The 20,277-nt window shown below is 35.6% G+C and overlaps 1 protein-coding gene across 2 annotated transcripts in view; it reads left to right on the plus strand.

Moving 5' to 3' along the window:
• The window catches only part of ITGAV (integrin subunit alpha V), a 91,090-nt gene extending 83,019 nt beyond the window's left edge, over window positions 1-8,071 (plus strand). For both annotated transcript variants that reach the window (XM_007965573.3, XM_007965574.3), the window contains exons 27-30: window positions 2,756-2,869; window positions 2,972-3,079; window positions 3,989-4,111; window positions 4,382-8,071. In XM_007965573.3, the coding sequence (XP_007963764.1) occupies window positions 2,756-2,869; window positions 2,972-3,079; window positions 3,989-4,111; window positions 4,382-4,477 (441 nt within the window). In that variant the 3' untranslated portion in view covers window positions 4,478-8,071. The remainder of the gene's footprint in view (window positions 1-2,755; window positions 2,870-2,971; window positions 3,080-3,988; window positions 4,112-4,381) is intronic.
• Window positions 8,072-20,277: the final 12,206 nt, after the last annotated feature.

Raw genomic sequence — 20,277 nt, forward strand, 5'->3', positions numbered from 1 at the left:
ACACAGGTTTTGTTTCATTCTGTGTGAATTGTCTTTTTAATTTCTTGATGGTGTCCTTTAATGCACAAAAATTTTTAAATCTGAAGTTCAATTTATCTATGTCTTCTTTTGTTGCTTATATTTTTGTTGTCATATTTTTGAAACCATTGCCCAATACAAGCCATGAAGATTTATACCTAGGCTTTTTTGGTTTTATAAGTTTTACACTTACAGCTCTTACATTTACATCCCTGATTCATTTGGAGTTAATTTTTGTGTATGGTGTGAGGTAGGGGTCCAGATTTATTCTTTTGTATGTGGCTATCCGTTTGTCTCAGCATCATTTGTTGAAGAAATTATTCTTTCCCCTTAAATGGTCTTGGCAGTCTTGTTGGAGATGAATTGATTATAAATATATGGGTTTATTTCTAGATGTTCAATTCTGTTGAGTTGATCTATATGTATATCCTTAATACAAGTATTGTTTTGATTACTGTAGCTCTGGAGTTCAGGTTTTGAAATAGGGAAATATGAATACATTTTCTTCCTTTTAAGATTATTTTGGTTATTTAGAGTCCCTTGTGATTCCTTATGGATTTTAGGATCAGCTTGTCCATTTCTGAAAACAAGGTAGTTGGAATTTTGGTAGCAATTTTCTTGAGCCTGTCTCAATTTGGGGAGTATCTTAACATTACATATTTCAGTTCATGAACATAGTATGTCTTTCTTTTTATTTATTCTACAATTTTTTCAACAATATTTTATCATTTTTAGTGTACTTGTCTTGCACATCCTTGGTTACATGATTTCTGTGTATTCTTTTCAATGCTCTTTTATTTTATTATTATTTATTATTATTTTTGAGAAGGAGTTTTTGCTCTTGTTGTCCAGGCTGGAGTCCAATGGCATGATCTTGACTCGCTGCAACCTCCGCCTTCCAGGCTCAAGCAGTTCTTCTGCCTCAGCCTACCGAGTAGCTGGGATTACAGGCGCTCACCACCAGGCCTGGCTAATTTTTTGTATTTTTTAGTAGAGATGGGTTTCACCATGTTGGTCAGTCTGGTCTCGAACTCCTGACCTCAGGTGATCCACTCACCTTGGCGTCCCAAAGTTCTGGAATTACAGGTATGAGCCACCGCATCCAGCCTATTTTTATTTTTATTTTTTAGAGACAGGGTCTTATTCTGTCACCTATGCTGGAGGACAGTGGCGTAGTTATAGCTTACTGCAACCTCGAACTCTTGGGCTCAAGCAATCCTCCTGCCTCAGCCTCCTGAGTAGCTAGGACTATAAGTGCACCCACCACCCCTGGCTAATTTTTAAATTTCATTTTTGTAGAGATAGGATCTCACTGTGTTGCTTAGGCTGGTCTTGAACTACTGGCCTCAAGTGACCTTCCTACCTTGGTTTCCGAAAGTGTTGGAGTTACAGGTGTGAGCCACTGCTCTTGACCTCAATGCTGTTTTCTTAATTTCTTTTTTGGAGTTCTTATTGATAGTATACTGAAATATGACTCATATTTGCATATTGATCTTGTGTTCTGTACCTTTTCTGTACTTGTTTTTTTAGCTTAAATTGTTTTAATATGGATTATTTAGTGTTTTCTGTATGTAAGATCCCGTCATCTACAAAGAGATAGCTTTACTTTGTCATTTCTAATCTGGATACCTTTTACTTTTATTTTTATTTTTATTTTTTTGATAAAGAGTCTAGCTCTGTCACCCAGGCTGGAGTGCAGTGGCATGATCTCAGCTTACTGCAACTTCTGCCTCCCAGGTTCAAGTGATTCTCCTGCCTCAGCCTCCCAAGTAGCTGGGATTACAGGTGTCCACCGTCACACCTGGCTAATTTTTGTATTTTGAGTAGAGGTGGGGTTTCACCATATTGGCCAGGCTGGTCTCGAACTCCTGACCTGCAGCGATATGCCTGCTTCATCCTCTCAAAGTGCTTGGATTACAGGAGTGAGCCACCGTACCTGGCCTTAATTTTTCTTAATTGCACTAGCTAGAACATTCTGCACAATATTGAGTAGAAATGGCTTGATTTCTATTTTCTTATTTGTGACCTTAGGGAGAAAGAAGTATGAAGTATGATGTTAGCTGTGGGCTTTTTATGAATGCCCTTTATCAGGTCAAGGAAATTCTTTTCTATTCCTGATCATCAGCAAATGGTATCACTACTGGGCGGCATTGTCGTGGGATGTGTACGTGTGATATGTCTAATACAGTGTATAGAAGCATATAGAAGGTGTTGAATATTTATTTCTTTTGCCTGCCAACCTTGAAGTTACTGATTAAAACATTAAATGCGTCAGAAGCCATCAGCATGTGATTTGATTTTTGTAGGCCCTCCATGGAATACCCATTAAAAATTCTGTTTTCTTTTCCACGGGGATGTTGAGATCTGGTTTTTATATCTTACAAATATCACCATGTTCTGAGTTTGCCTAAAGAATATTGAGTTCTAGTCATAGAATGAATCTTTTAATATTATGGATCTTATCCTTCTATAACAAATCACATTAAAACCAACCCTTTCATTTACAAGGAACTACATGTGTGGCAAAAGAAGAGAAAAGAAAAGAAACATACCAACCCCTTCACAATAAAAAGCATTCATAGGCTCAACTATTAGCCTATCTATTTACAAGACAAAAGAATCTGGATAATCTCTTTGACCATCACACAAAAAGAAAAAAAAAAAAATGGTGAATTTTCAAATATTGAAGAGATGATAGAATGACCTTTGCTTATAAATGAAGGATTTGTTTTGGCAGGGTTGTGGAGTCGCTCAGTGCTTGAAGATTGTCTGCCAAGTTGGAAGATTAGACAGAGGAAAGAGTGCAATCTTGTACGTAAAGTCATTACTGTGGACTGAGACCTTTATGAATGTAAGTAGACAGGTGCAGCATTTAGCAAACATACCCAGTGTTTTCAAAGAAATATAAAAGGCCTGACATCTGGAAAATCATCTAATTGTTATTTCCAAACAGAAAGAAAATCAGAATCATTCCTATTCTCTGAAGTCATCTGCTTCATTTAATGTCATAGAGTTTCCTTATAAAAATCTTCCAATTGAGGATATCACCAACTCCACATTGGTAAGTCATTGGTTTAGGTGAATACAATAAATGTACTCAATTCAAATGCTGTACATGTTTTTATTTTGTTTTTTAAAAAAGGACAGCTTAACTCTTTTGATAATTTAAACTGATGAAATTACATGATAGCATTATAACCTAGTTTAATATTATCATTTTACTCCCCTACCTCGGAATGATTAAAGCTAGACCTTTCAGTTTAGCATCTTGTCCAGTGTAAGAAATTTCTTAGTATATACTACATTATATTGGGGAAATTTTAGGAATTTTCCTTTACAAAGTTAGAAAGTTGGAAATTAACTGCAACAAGTGAGGCATTTTGGAGATATTTAAGGAGTAAAAATGGGATCAGCACGTGATAAACTGGATTGGATTATTTAAAAATCATTTCAAGCTGGGTGTGGTGCCTCACACCTGTAATCTCAGCACTTTGGGAGGCTGAGACAAGTGGTTCATTTGAGGCCAGGAGTTCAAGACCAGCCTGGCCAACATGGTGAAACCCCTTCTCTACGAAAAATACAGAAAAATTAGCTGGGTATGGTGGTGCATGCCTGTAATTCCAGCTACTGGGGAGGCTGAAGCATGAGAATCACTTGAACTCGGAAGGTGGAGGTTGCAGTGAGCCGAGTTCATGCCCCTGCATTCCAGGTTGGGCTACATACAAGGCAAGACTGTCTAAAAAAAAAAAAAAAGATTGCATTTCAGATGCAATCAGAAGTCAACCTGTCATTGGGAGTTTCATGTGTGTATGTGCATGCTCCTGATACCAAATGTGAAACCACTAAATTATCATGTGCAGGAAAAGAATATACTGTGAATTCCATTAAAATAAAATATAATATTTTCTCAGATATTTGTTGATTAAGTCAATGCACTGTTTTTAAAACTAAAATCTTTATTCCTCGATAGGTTACCACTAATGTCACCTGGGGCATTCAGCCAGCACCCATGCCTGTGCCTGTGTGGGTGATCATTTTAGCAGTTCTTGCAGGATTGTTGCTACTGGCTGTTTTGGTATTTGTAATGTACAGGGTAAGTAACAAACTTAGAAAGAGACAAAGAAGGAGAGAGGGAAAACAGAAGAAAAGGGAAAGGGCAGAAGGAAAAGAAGAATGAAACGTAAGGGAAGGAAGAAAGGGACCTGTAATGATGATGCTTGATGAGTGTTACTTATTATTTGAGGGAAGATAAATTCTATGAAATACAATTTAAATTTTCTTAGTGGTAATATAGTCACTCAGAAAATACTTTTCGTATTCTACACTGATGTGACAGTAATAACGGTTTTTCTTCAACTGACAGATGGGCTTTTTTAAACGGGTCCGGCCACCTCAAGAGGAACAAGAAAGGGAACAACTTCAACCTCATGAAAATGGTGAAGGAAACTCAGAAACTTAACTGCAGTTTTTAAGTTATGCTACATCTTGACCCACTAGAATTAGCAACTTTATTATAGATTTAAACTGTCTTCATGAGGAGTAAAAATCCAAGGCTTTACTGCTGATAGTGCTAATTGGCCTTCACCACGAAATGAGAATTATATTTCTCAACCTTCTCCTGATAAATAAGGTCAGACATACATTTAATAACACAGAGTGACTTGTGTTTTTAGGTATTTAAATAATAAAATTTCAAGGGATAGTTTTTATTCAATGTATATAAGACAGATAGTGCCTGATTTACTACTTTATATAAAATAGTACCTCCTTCAGTTACTGTTTCTGATTTAATGTATTGAATTTCATTTGTTGTTGTTGTTGTTGTTTTAAAGCAGTCCAAATTTGGACCTTAGCAATCATGTCTATGTCTTTTGTATAGGTACTTAATGTTAATACATATTACACTACAGTTTACTTTTCAAGATACTAAAGACTTTATAACTGCATGAACTTAGATTTTTTTAATCCCTTATATCGTGGAACTTTATAAACACATACATGATACCATCAAAATTCTTGCTTTTAATAACAAAGGTACAATATTTTGTTTTAATATGAAAATTGGGTAGATCCTATTACACTTTTGTTTATATTAAATCCACAATATTTTATTACATTTTAACTTGTATAAATTTTATGTCAAATCCTTCAACCTATACTAAAAATTAGTTCCATAATCACAAATGCCTCTTTTGTGTAATTGTTTAATTTCAACTGAATATCATAATGCTTAAAGCCATATGGAGTTGGAAATTATTTTCAAGGCATATTTATTCCATTGTTTTAGTCTGGCTATTTACAGTATAAAAAAAGGATTTTTATTAAAATACTGTGTCGTTCTTTGAGATAGTTGCTTATGCTTATAGTAAGTAATACATTCTTAGAGTAGAGCAGAGTTTTTAGTTAGTATTAATTTATTTCCCCCTATTCATGTATTTTTCCTTATATTTCCAAAACTGTTACTGAGAATGGGTCAATATCAATGAAGAATCCTTACAGTTGACAGGAACCTGGACCCCTTACCTCAACTTTATGAGTAATGCTTGGAATAAAAACTCTTAAGGTGACTCACTGATTTACTTCTAGCAATAGCATAATGTTACAGGAATATTACCCCTGTTTAAGCAAGTTAATGTGTAAAATCAGTCTTAGCTATCAGAATAACTTCTAAAAGATATTTTTATAAGCAGTTCAAGTTATTGAAAACCTTTTAAAGCTTTCTGAAGTTTATTAGTATAAATTTCTTTTCTAGGATTTTTAATAAAAGCCACATAGGTAGAAAGTTGTAGTTTTATATGGCTCTGTAGAGTGGTGAACCTTCTAGAGGAATATATGATTTATTCACAGTTCCTCAAGGCCTGGGGATGATGATCAGTCATACCTATTTTTGTGTAATTACCTCATGTTGTGCATTAGAAATGGAGAGTTTAATAGCTCTTTAACTGCTGTCCTTATTAGGTAATGATAAATATTTCCCTTAAATAATTGACTATTTTGCTGTGTTTTAAAAATAATTGAAATTTATCTTGCCATATCTCATAACTTCCTGCAGAAGTGACTGAGCTAATCTTAAGAAAATATTCATAAAACAGGAGCACATTTAGTTGAGGTATACAAGGCAGGACTGTAGACAAGACTCTCTATTTAGCTTTAGTGAATTTCAAAAGTAATGGGTCTTGGAGTATAGATTTTTATTAGTAGCTTGAAAAAGCTTAATCATATGCAGTAAATATTTTTATTACCAATAAATTTAAATTTTTTTAAGAAAAATATTTTTATCCTAGGGCCAAGTGTTGCCTGCCACCAATCAGTAAGTTAGTCTATAACAAATTTTACCTTAACAGTTTTACCACCTAGTAACAGTCATTTTTGAAAATATGTTGGCTAGAAAGTCACTCTTTGACAAAAGTGTTAGGATTTGCTTTTGTGCTATCTATTCATTTTATGGCTTCTATCTTGAAAATAATCTTGTATTGGAGATTGAAAGATGCTGTAATTTGGAAATTAACATGATTTCTTAAATTACCTTTATGAAATATAGTTTTGTATAATAGCATAGATTTTCCTTCAAAAAATGAACATGTATATATCTACAAAAATATGGAGAAGTGTAATTTGAAAGCCTACTTTCTGAAGAAAATGTTGGGATTCTTTTTATCATGATTAAATATCAAAAACTTGCCCCATGAAAACTTTAAATTTCTAAAACATTTGAAATACTACTGTATTTGTGATTTATTGAGAATAAAAATCCATTTTGAAGTATAAAATTCTTACGATCTGATTCAGTTTTAAGAAAGCATATAAATGAACTAGAAGATATTGAAAACATTTGACATTGTTAAGAAATATACTGATTTTGATTTTTATATAGATATTTATTTCAAAAATGATATTTTGAGAAAAATACATGTGAGTCATTTTTTCTCTTTCTTTCTCTTTTCCCTTAATGATCATCACTGTAATTCTGAATCTGAAAGGTAAAACAATTAGTCAAAATATTATTGCCATCATTCTACCTGTGTTATGAAACTACTATTCACAGTTAATTCTCATTAACACTTACATTTCCTTAAAGAAAACTCAAGTGTTAGTAAAAGAGACTTTACTGGCTTAAGAGGGCTGTGAAAGATTTTTGATAGTGAATCATGACCCTAAGGGAGAGATTTATGTGATAAAAGCATTGTATATAACAGATCAGTGATTTTTGTAAGGCAAACAGAATTTGTAAGTTGGTAGAACTTCCTAAGTTGCAAAATGTAATGATGAGCTTGGTGGAGAAGAATGAGTCGTTCTTGGAATACCTGTGTGCAGCCACTACCCATCTCAGTATCACCTTGTTTGTATTCCTGGATAGCTAGTATATGTAGTAGTGTGATGACTAATTTAAAGAAAAACACCTAAAATTTGAAACATGATTGTAGGATCAAAAAAGGTAGATGAAATTACTTATACTCAGTGTTTTGAAGATTATTCCTTTTAGTTTATTGGTTTACTGGTTTGAGCAATAGAAATATGCAGCTTGCAATATATGCTTATATTTCATTGTAATTTCTGATATATAATGAACTTTTTGGGAGAGGTACTGAATCTTTGATGTTTTTTGTCATTTTTCTCAAGTGCAATATAACAATGTAACCAAATCTAGATAATCTCAAAATTGTCATTAATTTAGTAAGCCTAATATAAACGAGTATTTGTATTATTTTTGTTAGCAGAAAAGAGTGATTAAGTGAGGTTATTTACCCCTAAATGGTCCATTCTGCATTGTATTTCAGGCTGGAAATGAATTATTCTTTACTAGTTTTGAAACACTTTGAAATATCCTAAGGTAACTTGGAAGCTGTGTAGTGTATCAAATTAATTTGCTACCTAATAACATAGAAAGTAAATATGTTTGTGGTCACCCACATTGGGTGAGACATAAAATGAATCTGTTCTAAAATTTGTAATTTGCTAACTTGATTTGAGTTAGTGAAAACTGGTACAGTGTTCTGCTTGATTTCCAACATGTAACTTGTGACTGTACAATAAACATAAGCATATGGTGCCACTTTTGTGTATGGGGTTTATCCTTTCTATGATGTGTTTTTGTTTTTTAATTACATGAGCTAGCAATAATGAGCTAAAAGGATGACCTCAGAGAGGTAACTTTCTCTAAAACTTCAAATCTTGAATGTCAATTATTTGAAGAAAAGAGACACAAAAACAGCAAAATGTACCACATTAAAATCCATCCTTAGAAAGGCAAATATGTATCTGCCTGAAATACAAGAATTATTTTATTTCTAAACAAACATTTCTAAATTCATTATGCTAACCTTTATTATTTTTACATTATCAGATTGCTTTTAAAATGCACATTTACATCTTTTATAATTTTTAATTACAGTGTATATATGCCATTGCATATATGCCATTGCAATATACATATGCAATTCTAGTATGAAAATACCTATTTTCATAAATGAAAAGTACCAAGAAGAAAATTAAGTTTTGAGATGCTTGAGAAATTACACTGAAGTAGCATAATACACCACCATAAATTCCTATGGAAATAAAATAGAGTATTGCCAGCATCCAGAAGCCCCCTTCTGTCTCTTTCTAATCATATCTCACCCCTGCCTTGCAAAAGTAACCACTGTTCTTTACTTCCAACATTAGATGCTTAGTTAGATGTGATATTTCCCCTGGACCAGCAAGTCATAACAACCCCTATCCTGACCACCATACTTGATATTTTGGCTGTAATTAAGATGTAAAATGTACAGCACCTACACATGGAAGTATTCTGAGTGTGAGAATTAGAAAATGGGTAGAGCCTTTCCGTCCTGCCTGACTTACTAGTTGCTCTTAAGGATCAAATGAGATAACACAAATGAAATGATTTTATTTTTTTGAGACGGGTTTTTGCCATGTTGTCCAGGCTGGTCTCAAACTCCTGAGCTCAAGTGATCCACCTGCCTTGGCCTCCCAAAGTTTTGGGATTACAGGCGTGAGCCACCACATCCTGCCTGAAATCATTTTGAAAACTTCAAACCACTTGAGTTCAAAGCTCTTCCCAGTCACTTGCAAGTTTACCCTCTGTGGGAGTATCTTGGTCCACAGAGGGTCAATTTGTGAGGATTTTGTGAAAATGCAAGAAAAGGGGTTATCAAAGGCATATGTTAAGTGCTTATCCAGTAAGTCTCGTCCATCATTCACTTGATTGGTCCAAGAAGAAAATTTTGAACCTTGGAATTCTCTTTTCCCAGATTAATTTTAAACATTCTTTGCACCTTATCATGGTGATAAATCATTAATGAAGAAAGCCATTATAGAGAGTTGTGTTAGTCTGTTTCACACTCCTATAAAGAACTGCCTGAAACTGGGTAATTTATAAAGGAGAGAGATTTAATTGACTCACAGTTCAGCATGACTGGGGAGCCTCAGGAAACATAATCATGGCTAAAGGCAAAGGGGAAACAAGGCACCTTCTTCACAAGGCAGCATGAAGGAGAATGAATGCAGGAGGAACTACCAAACACTTATAAACCATTGGATCTCGTGAGAACTCACTATTAAGAGAACAGCATGGGGGAAACTGCCCCCATGATTCAATTACCTCCGTCTGGTCTCTTCCTTGACATGTGGGGATTATGAGAATTACAATTTGAGACGAGATTTTGGGTGGGGACACAGCCAAACCATATGAAGAAACATTTTTGAACAGGCCTGAAATACGATAAAATTCAACCACCAGCAGCCATGTTGGCAAAAAGTGACAGAACTGTATGCATTTTAGAAAGAGAAATTATACCACTTATTTCTAGGAAGTAGCTTGCTTTGTTTTTTTGCTTTGGTGATATGTCTATTTATTATGAATAATTTATATCATAACAGCTAATATTATAGATACTATATTGATACCCATTTTACTGATTTGAAAATCAGCTCAGAGAGTGATTAAGCTCTCACACTAGCATGTGGTAGAGATTTATGCCCCCGGGTTGTTCTCTCTTAATGTGTTCTACAGTAGTGTCTTTCCTTGCACAAACCACCTAGATCCTCCATACCTTTTTATTATACCCTTTATAATAGACATCATGATATCTACCTCATTATGTAGTGTTATCTTTGGAAATATTAAATATATGCAAAGTACTTACATATATTAGTATATTAACATATTAGAAGATAGAATGATGGCTGGCAATATTTTCATACTACTGCCAAAAAGAGGTGATAAGGGCTTAAATAAACTAGGCTAGTAACAATTGGGAATAGAAAGGAGACATTTAGGATAATGTATGATGTAGAATCCATAGGTTTCTGGGTTAGGTGATTGGCTGGACTAAGAATTGAGACAGGAAATAGGAGCAAAGGGGCAGAGATTTAGGGAAGAGCAGAGAGTTTAGGAGGGGAAAAGGTACATTACATTTGAGGTACTTATGGCATATCTAGATGGAAATTTCCAGCAGGTTCTTGTAAACATAAGCCTTGGTATTCAGGAGAAAGATCAAAGCCAGAGAAATAATATAGGTATTAGTAGAAGTTAATGGATGAGATTGGATGAGACGGTTCAGGAGAAATGTGTAAAGTAAGGAGACAGGAAGAAGGCAGTGCACTGAATTTTTACATTTAAAAGGAGGATAGGATGGCCAGGAGCCACGAGGATTGGCTATAGAAGTAAAAAGAAAGTCAAGAAAGACTGTGACACAAGACCATAGGGAAATGAAGTAAGATGAATGAAGAAGAGTAGGTTATTGGTGACCTTACAGAGAGCCATTTCAGTGGTGTGGTCAAGCACTAAACCCAGATTCCAGTGGGTCAAGCAATGGATAGGCATTAGGCTTGGCTTGGCTTAGAAAGGAAGAGAAAGGGCTGTAGTTTGAGGTGAAAGCAAAAGTAGGAAAGTTCATTTTACAGATGGAAAATACTTGAACAGTTTTATACATTAAGGGACAAAATACATTTTAAATGAAATGATGTGGATAAGGAAAGAAGGAAAGCAGATCTAGAACATATTGGGAGAAGGAGGGTCAGAATTAGCATCAAGAGATGAGGTAGAACAATCCCAGGGAGTATCTTGGATCAGGAGCAAAATCACAAGTTGAAAACAGTGGCCTGATGTTTTGTTTGGCCTCAAAGTATTTTAAAAATAAGTGAACTAGTTGGCACCATTAATGTATTATGAATACCCCAAAGACAGATATTCTGAATTCTAAGAGCTGCAGTATTCTTGAGGATAGGAGCCTGTGTTCTTGCTTGGATACAGCATTGGAACCGAGCAAGGTCTGCACTAAGATAGTTAAGCAATTTTGGGGTTACCATAAATCCTAGAGAGACTTCTGTTTATTTCATGAGACTAAGTTCTCATTACTCATTTGCCTAGCCATTGTAGGAATTTGAGTTTGTAACTCCTGATGAAGAGCCTGCTGAAATCATGAATGGGTCAGAATTACCTGCTGAGTTTACCATACCAAACACTCTTTGGCTAGGTTATACCCCAAATACCCTTTGCATTTGTTCAGTCTGTTACTTGTACATAAGCTAGATCTAAAAACAAGGCAACCAGCTGGGCACAGCGGCTCATGTCTGTAATCTTGACATTTTGGGAGGCCAAGGTAGGAGGTTTGCTTGAGGCCAGGAGTTCTAGACCAGTCTGGGCAAGATAGACCCCCCATCTCTACAAAAAAATTTTTTTTTAATTAAAAACTTTCTTGTAAACAAAGCAACTTGATGACAGGTATCATAATACTTTGATATACTTGATTAGAAAAAAAGATTATAAATAATTTTAGTGACCAAGAACAGAACCATAGGCATTTAAAGTTTAATAGGGGTTTCTAATTTCAATAATGGCAGGATAACTTTGTCAGGTAACAATGATAAATTCTGAACAAAATACAGTGGAAAACAATCCTTTGAAGACATTGAAGTTACTGAAAGCAGGCAGAAATTGAAGGGGATTTAACTGTTAAAGAAGGCAGCTACACTTTCCCCTGAAGTTACTCCCTATGGTGCAGATAGAATACAACAGAAAGCTGTCTTTCTTTCCTGGAATGATGAGACTGCCACTATGGCTAGAAATTGAGGAGAAAATTCCACGAAAGGAAGCAGCCACAGCGTGGGAGGTGGGAAATATTTCCCTCAAATCCTTGGCTGAACCCAGCACTGAGTGAGGCTATAAGGGGCCCAGAGGAAAACAACAGAGGGGAGAGCTGAAAGAACAGAGCAGTTATTCCAGCTACTACTGTCCACTGCACGAGAAACAAGAGATGGAAGTTCAAGTCTTACTCGGTTACAGGGCTTGGAAAAACCTATCTTTCCATTGAAACCCCATTGGATCTATGCCTTAGGAATAAGTAGTACATCCAAAGATTAATTAATTCACCCTAGGATGAAGGGCAAAGCCAAAACAGGCCCACCCTACCAAACCATAAAACCAAGCTTCCCCAAGTTTATAATACACTTGTAATTTAACTGACTGCTGGTAAAGACTTACTTTCAGGGGAAGATGATACAACTTAGAGACTCTGCAATGTATCATTCACAATGTTGTGGAGGGGAGGAGGGTGGGGAAGAATGGGAAGAAATGGGAAAATGTGAGAAAATATAACCCAGAGTTTTGAGAAAAATCAGTCAATAGAAACAGACCCACAAACAATTTAGCAGACATGACTTTAATTTTGTTATTTTTATATTTAAAAACATTTTATCTTTCAGTTTGTTTTTATTTCAATAGCTTTTGGTGTACAAGTGGTTTTTGGTTACATGGATGAATTGTATAGTGGTGAAGTCTGAGATATGAGTGTACACTTCACCCGAGCAGTGTACATCATACCCAATGTGTAGTTTGCTATCCCTCACTCCCTCTCACCCTCCCCACTTCTGAATCTCCAGGGTCCATTCTGTATGCCTTTGTGTACCCATAGCTACATGACTTTAAATAACTATGATGAAAATCCTCAAAAGTCTATAGGAAAACATGAATATTACGGATGAAGAGATGGGCATTTCAGGAAAGATTGGGAAACCAATTAAATACACTTGAATGAATATTTTAGGATTAAAAGTAATATCTGAAATCAGAAATCCATTGGAGGGGGGATCAAAATAGAGTGGGGTAGCATAGAATAAAAGATCAATGAATTTAGATCAACAGAATTTATCCAAACTGAAGCACAGAGCGGAAAAAAAAAGAAAAAATAATTAATAGCCTCAATGACTCGTGGGACAACCTAACTAGGTGGAAAAACAGTCTCAGAGAAAGAATGGGGCAGACAAATTATTTGAAGTCAAAAATTCCAAATTTGATTTAAAAAATAGCAACCTACAATTCTGGAAGCTCAGTGACCCTAAACAGGACAACTTTTAGGCACATCAAGGTTAAACTCCTAAAAGTCATAAGTTAGAAGAAGTTTGACTCCACCCCTTCTTAATGTTAACAATGCCCAGAGAATTCATTACTTGGCCAAGGCAGTTACTAGCAGGATTGGGACTAATGCTTACACATTCAAATTCCTGGTCCAGGATGCTTTCTGCTGTGCAACATCACCTAGATTACTAAACATAGCTCATAAAATAGAATTGCTGTTATCTAGTGAATACATTGCAATGCCCGAATATCAATTGGTGCAACAACAATATTTTTCCAAGTAATGTTTTATTCACTCTCTAAAGTGTTCTGACTTTCCTAGAAAGTTATTTGGCTATGGTCCCTTTCATACCATTTCCTTGTCAACCCCATTTTCCTGAAGCATGACAAATATATAATCGGTTTTAATGAAAGTAGTATTTAGGTTTTGACTTTGGTCATTACATAGTAATTTACCTTCACATTATTTAAAAATGCCTACTTTGTTTCAAAGTAATTAATCTCAAAGTTATTTTACTTCCTTTCTCAGATATTAGGTGTTAAAATGGAGTCTTTAGGGGTTACTTTTTAGTTAATCCTGTATTCAGAATATTAATTAGTTACCACTAAGTTATTCAAAAAGTGTCAACTGATCTACATTATTATTAGTAGTTTTCAATTTGGAGAATTATGCTCTTCACCAGAGTAATAGAAATTATTTTCGATCTTGTGTATGATACATGGTAAATTTTTCATAGAAAATTCTGGTGGCTTATACTTTTTTTCATCTTTGAACAATGCAGATAAAGTTGTTTTTGAGATTATAAGTGACATAAACATCTTTAAAATTCAGGGATATTATCACCTCTTCTGGAGACAAATCAGTAATTTTGAATTTTTCAGTATACTTTAGTGAGGAAACAAAAAGGAAAAAAAATTATTAAATAAGTAAATTTCCTATTTTGTAATACCAATTTTGACTTTCTGACTTGCACCTTGACTATTAAACCAGAACCAACCACTTCACCACCATGTGGTGCTAAATTACCAGCACAAACTGAACCAGAAAGGTCTTCTCTCAATCATTCCACAGGTATTTAATGATTCCCAACAAATAGAGATGACATACTAGTAATTAATTTTACTTTATTTCCAATGGATAGCCCTAGCCTTTCAAGGGAACCCTAAAGCAGCTGCAGTATAGCAGTGATTCAATGACAGAACTGAGAATCTGGTTTATTTACCATACAGAAATAATTCCATCTTCTCACTTTTAATTCTCCAAATCCAGCTCTTCTCCCTACCGATTCTCTATCCTCTCCTAGTTGCATGCAGTCTTGTCACTGGATAAACTTCATTACTTTATCATGTATTGAATGATAAATTAGTTTTACATTGCTGACAAATCCTTTTAAGGCACTTTGGATTTTAAAGTCCAACTATGTGTAAGGTAACATATTCACAGCTTCTATGAATTACCTCATGTACATCTTTGGGGGATATTTTTATGTCTACTGAAACGAGGTCAATTGTCCCATAGAACTGATATTTATGGTTTATTTTTAATAAACATAGAAATTGACCCTACCAGTCTTAAAACTTGAAAAATTTACATTTGTGTTATCTGAGTTCCTTTCTCAGGAAAGCACCAGCAGGCCTCCCAGAGAGTATCAAGGAACTGAAACTTAACAGATCATGGCATCTGGACAATGAGATCTCAGACCTCTTACTTGTCATGATTGCCTAACCAACCACCTGCTTCCTGTTGACCAACTTCTCTTCCTTATTCTTCCCTAATCCCCATTTTCCAACACATAGTTCCATTTCTTCCCTGCTATATAACCCTTAATTTTAGTCTAGTTTTTGAGAAACTGCCAAATTGTTTTCCACAGCAGCTGCACCAGTTTATATTTCCACCAGCAATGTGTGAGTGTTCCAATTTCTCCACATCCTTGCCAACACTTGTTTTCCATTAAAAAAAAATTATAGCCATCCTAATGAGTGTAAAGTTGTATCTCATTGTGATTGATTTGCATTTTCCTAATGACTGTTGATGTTCAGCATTTTTTCATGTGCTTATTGGCCATTTTTATATCTTCTTTGAAAAGAATGACTATTCAAGTCCTTGGCCCATTTTAAATATTGTTCTGTTGTTTGTTATTTTGTTTTAAGTTGTAAGAGTTCCTTTTATATTCTGTAGGTTGTCTTTTCACTTTCGTGATAGTTTCCTTTGATGCATAAATGTTTTAATTTTGATACAATTCAATATATATATTTTTCTTTCTTTTGCTGCTTGTCCTTTGGTGTCATATCTAAGAAATTATTGCTGAATCCAACATCACAAAAATGTAACCCTATACTTCTTTTAGGAGTTCTATAATGTTAGTTCTTATATTTATGTCCTTGATCCAATTTTAGTTAATTTTTGTAAATGATGTGAAGTAAGGCTCCAACTACATTCTGTTGCATGCAGCTATGGAGTCGCCCAACATGAACATTCCCAGCTGAGGTCAAACAAGATGCTCTTCCTTCTTGTTCAGCTCTTAAAGTGGAAATGTGTCCTTTCTGTGGTCTATTTAGCACCATATTTTTCACAGTTGTGTGCTTTTTCCTTGTGATTTTGTTGTTTAAAATGGCTCTCCAGTATAATACTGGAGTGCTGTCTAGCGCTCCTAAGTACCAGAAGGCTGTGATGTGCCTTATAGGCAAAATACAAGTGTTAGGTAAGCTTTGTTTAGACATGAGTTACAGTGCTATTGTCTATAAGTTCAATGTTATTGAACCAACAATATATATAATAAACATGGTGTCTTTAAACAGAAACAATAAACAAGGTTATATATTGATCTGTTGACAAAAATCTTGTGATGAGAGATTCACGGAAACATAATTTGGTATTTCCCCTAGGAAGAATGGTTCAGTATTTGCTAATTCAATGTTTATGGTGACTTAATAGAACATTGACTACCGAGAAAAATGAGAAATGATTGCATATAACATGCATTTTGTTTTGTTTTTAATTTTTTTCTTTTTATCTTCAGGTGAACATCATGATCTAGAAATTGTATATATGTATAAGATACATATAAACAAAACAGAACAATCATATACAAGTTTAACAAAAGAAATAACAGTTAACATTTACTGAAGACTTCCTCTGGGCAGAAATTCTAAGTATTTCACATGTTATTTTATTTTGTTAGCTTCTTTAGGTTCTATTATTTCTTCCCCTATCAGTTGAGGAAATTGAGGCCTAGAAACTCATGTAAATTACATTACTTGTGAGTGGTTGATACCAGAGCAGTCTGATGCCATGATCCTCCACCCTTAACCAACAGTTCTGCCTCTTGAAATTATTTTATTGATTTATTCAGCCAAGTAATCAATCAAACAAGCAATGTCAGGTATCACGGTAGGAGCTGTTGACACAGCTGTGAGCATAATGGTCCTGGCTCTTGTGGGGCTAGTGGTGAGGATACAGACAAGTAAATGCCCATTTTAAATAATAAGATTAAAACAGGAAATACGGGTTGCCATGCAAGCTCATAGCAGCAGCACCTAATCAAACTAAGGGTGTCAGGGAATGAATCCTGGAGGAAGTAATATCTAACCTGAACCCTTCTGGCTCTAGGGGAACTTGCCAGTTAAACAGGTAAAGGAGTAGACTTCTAGGCAGGGAAAATCACGTATTTAAGGTCTAGGGGCAACTCAAATCTAGTTCAAAGGAACAGAAGAATCTCCCGTGTGTGTGTGTGTATATGTGTGTGTGTGTGTGTGCAGGAAAATTTTTAAAATGAACCTGAACCTAGGTAGTCAGGGGACATATTGCAAAGGGCTTTGTAAATAATGTTAGGAATTCTGAATTTGTGCTAAGAGTAATGAGGAGGTACCAGCAGGTTTTAAGTGGGGCAGAATTACATGTGTATAGTATTGTGCTTTGCTTTCTGATGGTTCTTGGGGCATTTTTCTAAAAATGATGAGTTTCTAACCTTAGTGATTACATTGTGTTTAGCATAAACTTTATCATGGACTATGTACCTGAAAATAACTTGCTGGATTAACTGGCATTTTTCATTCCTTTGTAAAACACACAGACTAACATTTAGGGCAAAGTAGTTATCAGCTTACATCTTCCTGAATGTCTGCCTATGTTTACTCCTATCACTGGGTTGTGCCTATGCCAAAAGTCAGTTATATTTTTCACAAACTTTTTCTTTTTTTTGCCAGTTATATGTGTGATAACGAATATATACAATATGGATTTGAAAGAAGTAAATTTTTCCTATTAAAACTAAGTGTAGGCCAGGTGTGGTGGCTCACACATCTAATTCCAGCGTTTTGGGAGGCCAAGGAGGGCAGATTACCTGAGGTCAGGAGTTCAAGACCAGTCTGGCCAACATGGCAAAACCCCATCTCTACTAAAAATACAAAAAGTAGCCAGGTGTGGTGGCATGCACCTGTAATCCCAGCTACTCAGGAGGCTGGGCAGGAGAATTACTTGAACCCGGGAGGTGGAGGTTGCAGTGAGCCAAGATTGTTCCATTGCACTCTAGCCTGGAAGACAAGAGCGAGACTCTGTTTCAAAAAATAAAATAAAATAAAATAAATAAAATAAAATAAAATCTAAGTTTAATACTAAGTATGTGAGAAAATCCTACAAGCTTGGGAAAAAAATTGAACATAGAATGACTTGTCACTCTGATTGTGTGGCAAGGGTCTTTGAGAACTTCCACTTAAACTAAACCTGCAAATTATAGTGGTGTATCATAATTGTGGTTTATGACTTCCGACTCTAGGATGTGGTTGAATACTCAAAGAAAAATTCTTGGCCCTACATCAAAAGATTAGTGAACGAATATATATTTATTTATCTTGGGTAAAATAGGTGGTTTAAGATATATTTAGGATGTATTGACTTTGATCTCTTGATGAATGTTTTTCATTTGCCAAGTACTAGCCCCAATTGCATCGGATAATATGGCTTTTTATATTGCACAGAAATTAAGCATAAACTACACAAATAATGAAGCACTTAAAAACCATTTAAATACTCTTGATTGACAACACTTATCTCTTCAAACAGTCCATAGTAGTGAAAGAGTTGAGGTCCACCCTCTACTGGGGTCCATGACCCACTGGCTTTGCCTCCAGAAGATCTGCTTCTACTATATTAAAAATAACTTGGCTACCCCAAGGCAGGATGACAGAAATCCTGGCAGCATTCCTTTCCTTCTCATCCCCCAGTCAGGTTTTTGGAGCCATTTCCATTTTCTCCTTTCTTCTCTCCAGGAGCAGAGGTAACTTGGAAGAGATTGCAATAAAAACAGCTTGATGAGACTAATGGAAACTTGCTGCCTTCAGCTCTGGAGCCCCTCCCCCAAGGGCTCCTGCCTCACACAGACCAGGGAAAGAAAGTCCTAATGGAAGAATGATGCTTAGTGTGAGTGGCCTCGCTTTAGTGTCTGTTTTCTCCAAAATTATGTGGTCCACATACCATATTTTTGTTTAAAAATCCCTAAAAAAGCAATACAAACTCACAGCAGAAGTCTCAAACGGTGCAGAAAGGTAAAGTCACACACTGTAAATGTAGCCTCTGGCAAGACACGGAGCCTCTCTGATCTCCGGTGTTTCCGTTTGCTAAATAGGATAATGAGAGCTAATTTGTAGAGATGATCCGAAGATATAATGAGATAATATATGCAAAATGCCTATTGTTATTTTATTTATGGTTATTGTGTCAGTCCACTTTCTTTATGTCAGCCCAGTGACATAAAGAAAAGCGGTTTACCTTGGGTCAGTTCTGCTGGCTGTACGATGGAACTGTGGTGCCGGCACCTGCTCTGGTGAGACCTTAGGAAGCTTACAATCATGGTGGATGGTGAAAGGGAGCCAGAGTGTCACATGATAGGAGACGGAGCAAGCGAGAGAGAGAAGGGAGTTGCCACACTTTTAAACAACCAGATCTCTTGTGAGCTCACAGCAGGAACTCAGTCATTACCATGAGGAGCGCACCAAGCCATTCATGAGGAATTCTCACCTATGAACCAAAGACCTCCCACTAGGCCCCACCTCCACCATTGGAGGTCACATTTCAATATGAGATTTGGAAGGGACAAAACATCTAAACCATTAGTTATATATACACTATTTTCATCTGCTTAACCAAAAAATACTTTTCCAGTACTGAGAGAAGTTTGTTGTTTTCCAGCATATTGAAAACACTGGGAGGGACAAGGTAAGAATGATGAGGGTGGAAAAGGACAATGAACGACCATGGTAAATGGGGTGATGTCACAGCAGATGACATTTATATTGCACTATGAGATGTCCCACAGGTACTCCAAATACAAAGAGACCACAACTGAACAAGCCAGGGCTCATTACTCTAGGCCAGTTAATGCTGATAAGGTCATAAGCAGCCACCTAAGATCTCAATTTGTCAATTTAGGTGTTCACACTAGGCACATCTCCTCCTCTTCCCAATTAACCGTATCTGTTTACTGTAGTCTTATATACTGTGTCTCCTACTCTTTTCCTTTTCAGTTTCAATGACCTTTGGCATCTCCTCATGGGTTTTGGCAAACACCTCTAAACTGGCATCTTCTCTTCCAATTTATCCCCCTTTAATCCATCTGCCATACTGAGAGCAAAGTGATTCTTCTAAAATGCACAACTGGTAGCAAGTTTCTTCCCTGATTAATTTCTTTCATTATCATCTACAGTGTAAATTTCAATTTCTGTATACAGCACCTAAGTTTATTCCAGAGGTTAACAAATGTTAAGTCCTTAAGCACGCAGTATGTACTACAGAAATCCTTGTTATTACTATTATTTTTTAATGACCTGGTCTCCACTCTGCTCTTCAATCTAAAACACTGTCATTCTTCCATTAGAATAATTGTTCACACTTTTCCAAGCCC

The sequence above is a fragment of the Chlorocebus sabaeus genome, chromosome 10 (genome assembly GCF_047675955.1).
Source record: "Chlorocebus sabaeus isolate Y175 chromosome 10, mChlSab1.0.hap1, whole genome shotgun sequence".
NCBI classification, from domain to species: domain Eukaryota; kingdom Metazoa; phylum Chordata; class Mammalia; order Primates; family Cercopithecidae; genus Chlorocebus; species Chlorocebus sabaeus.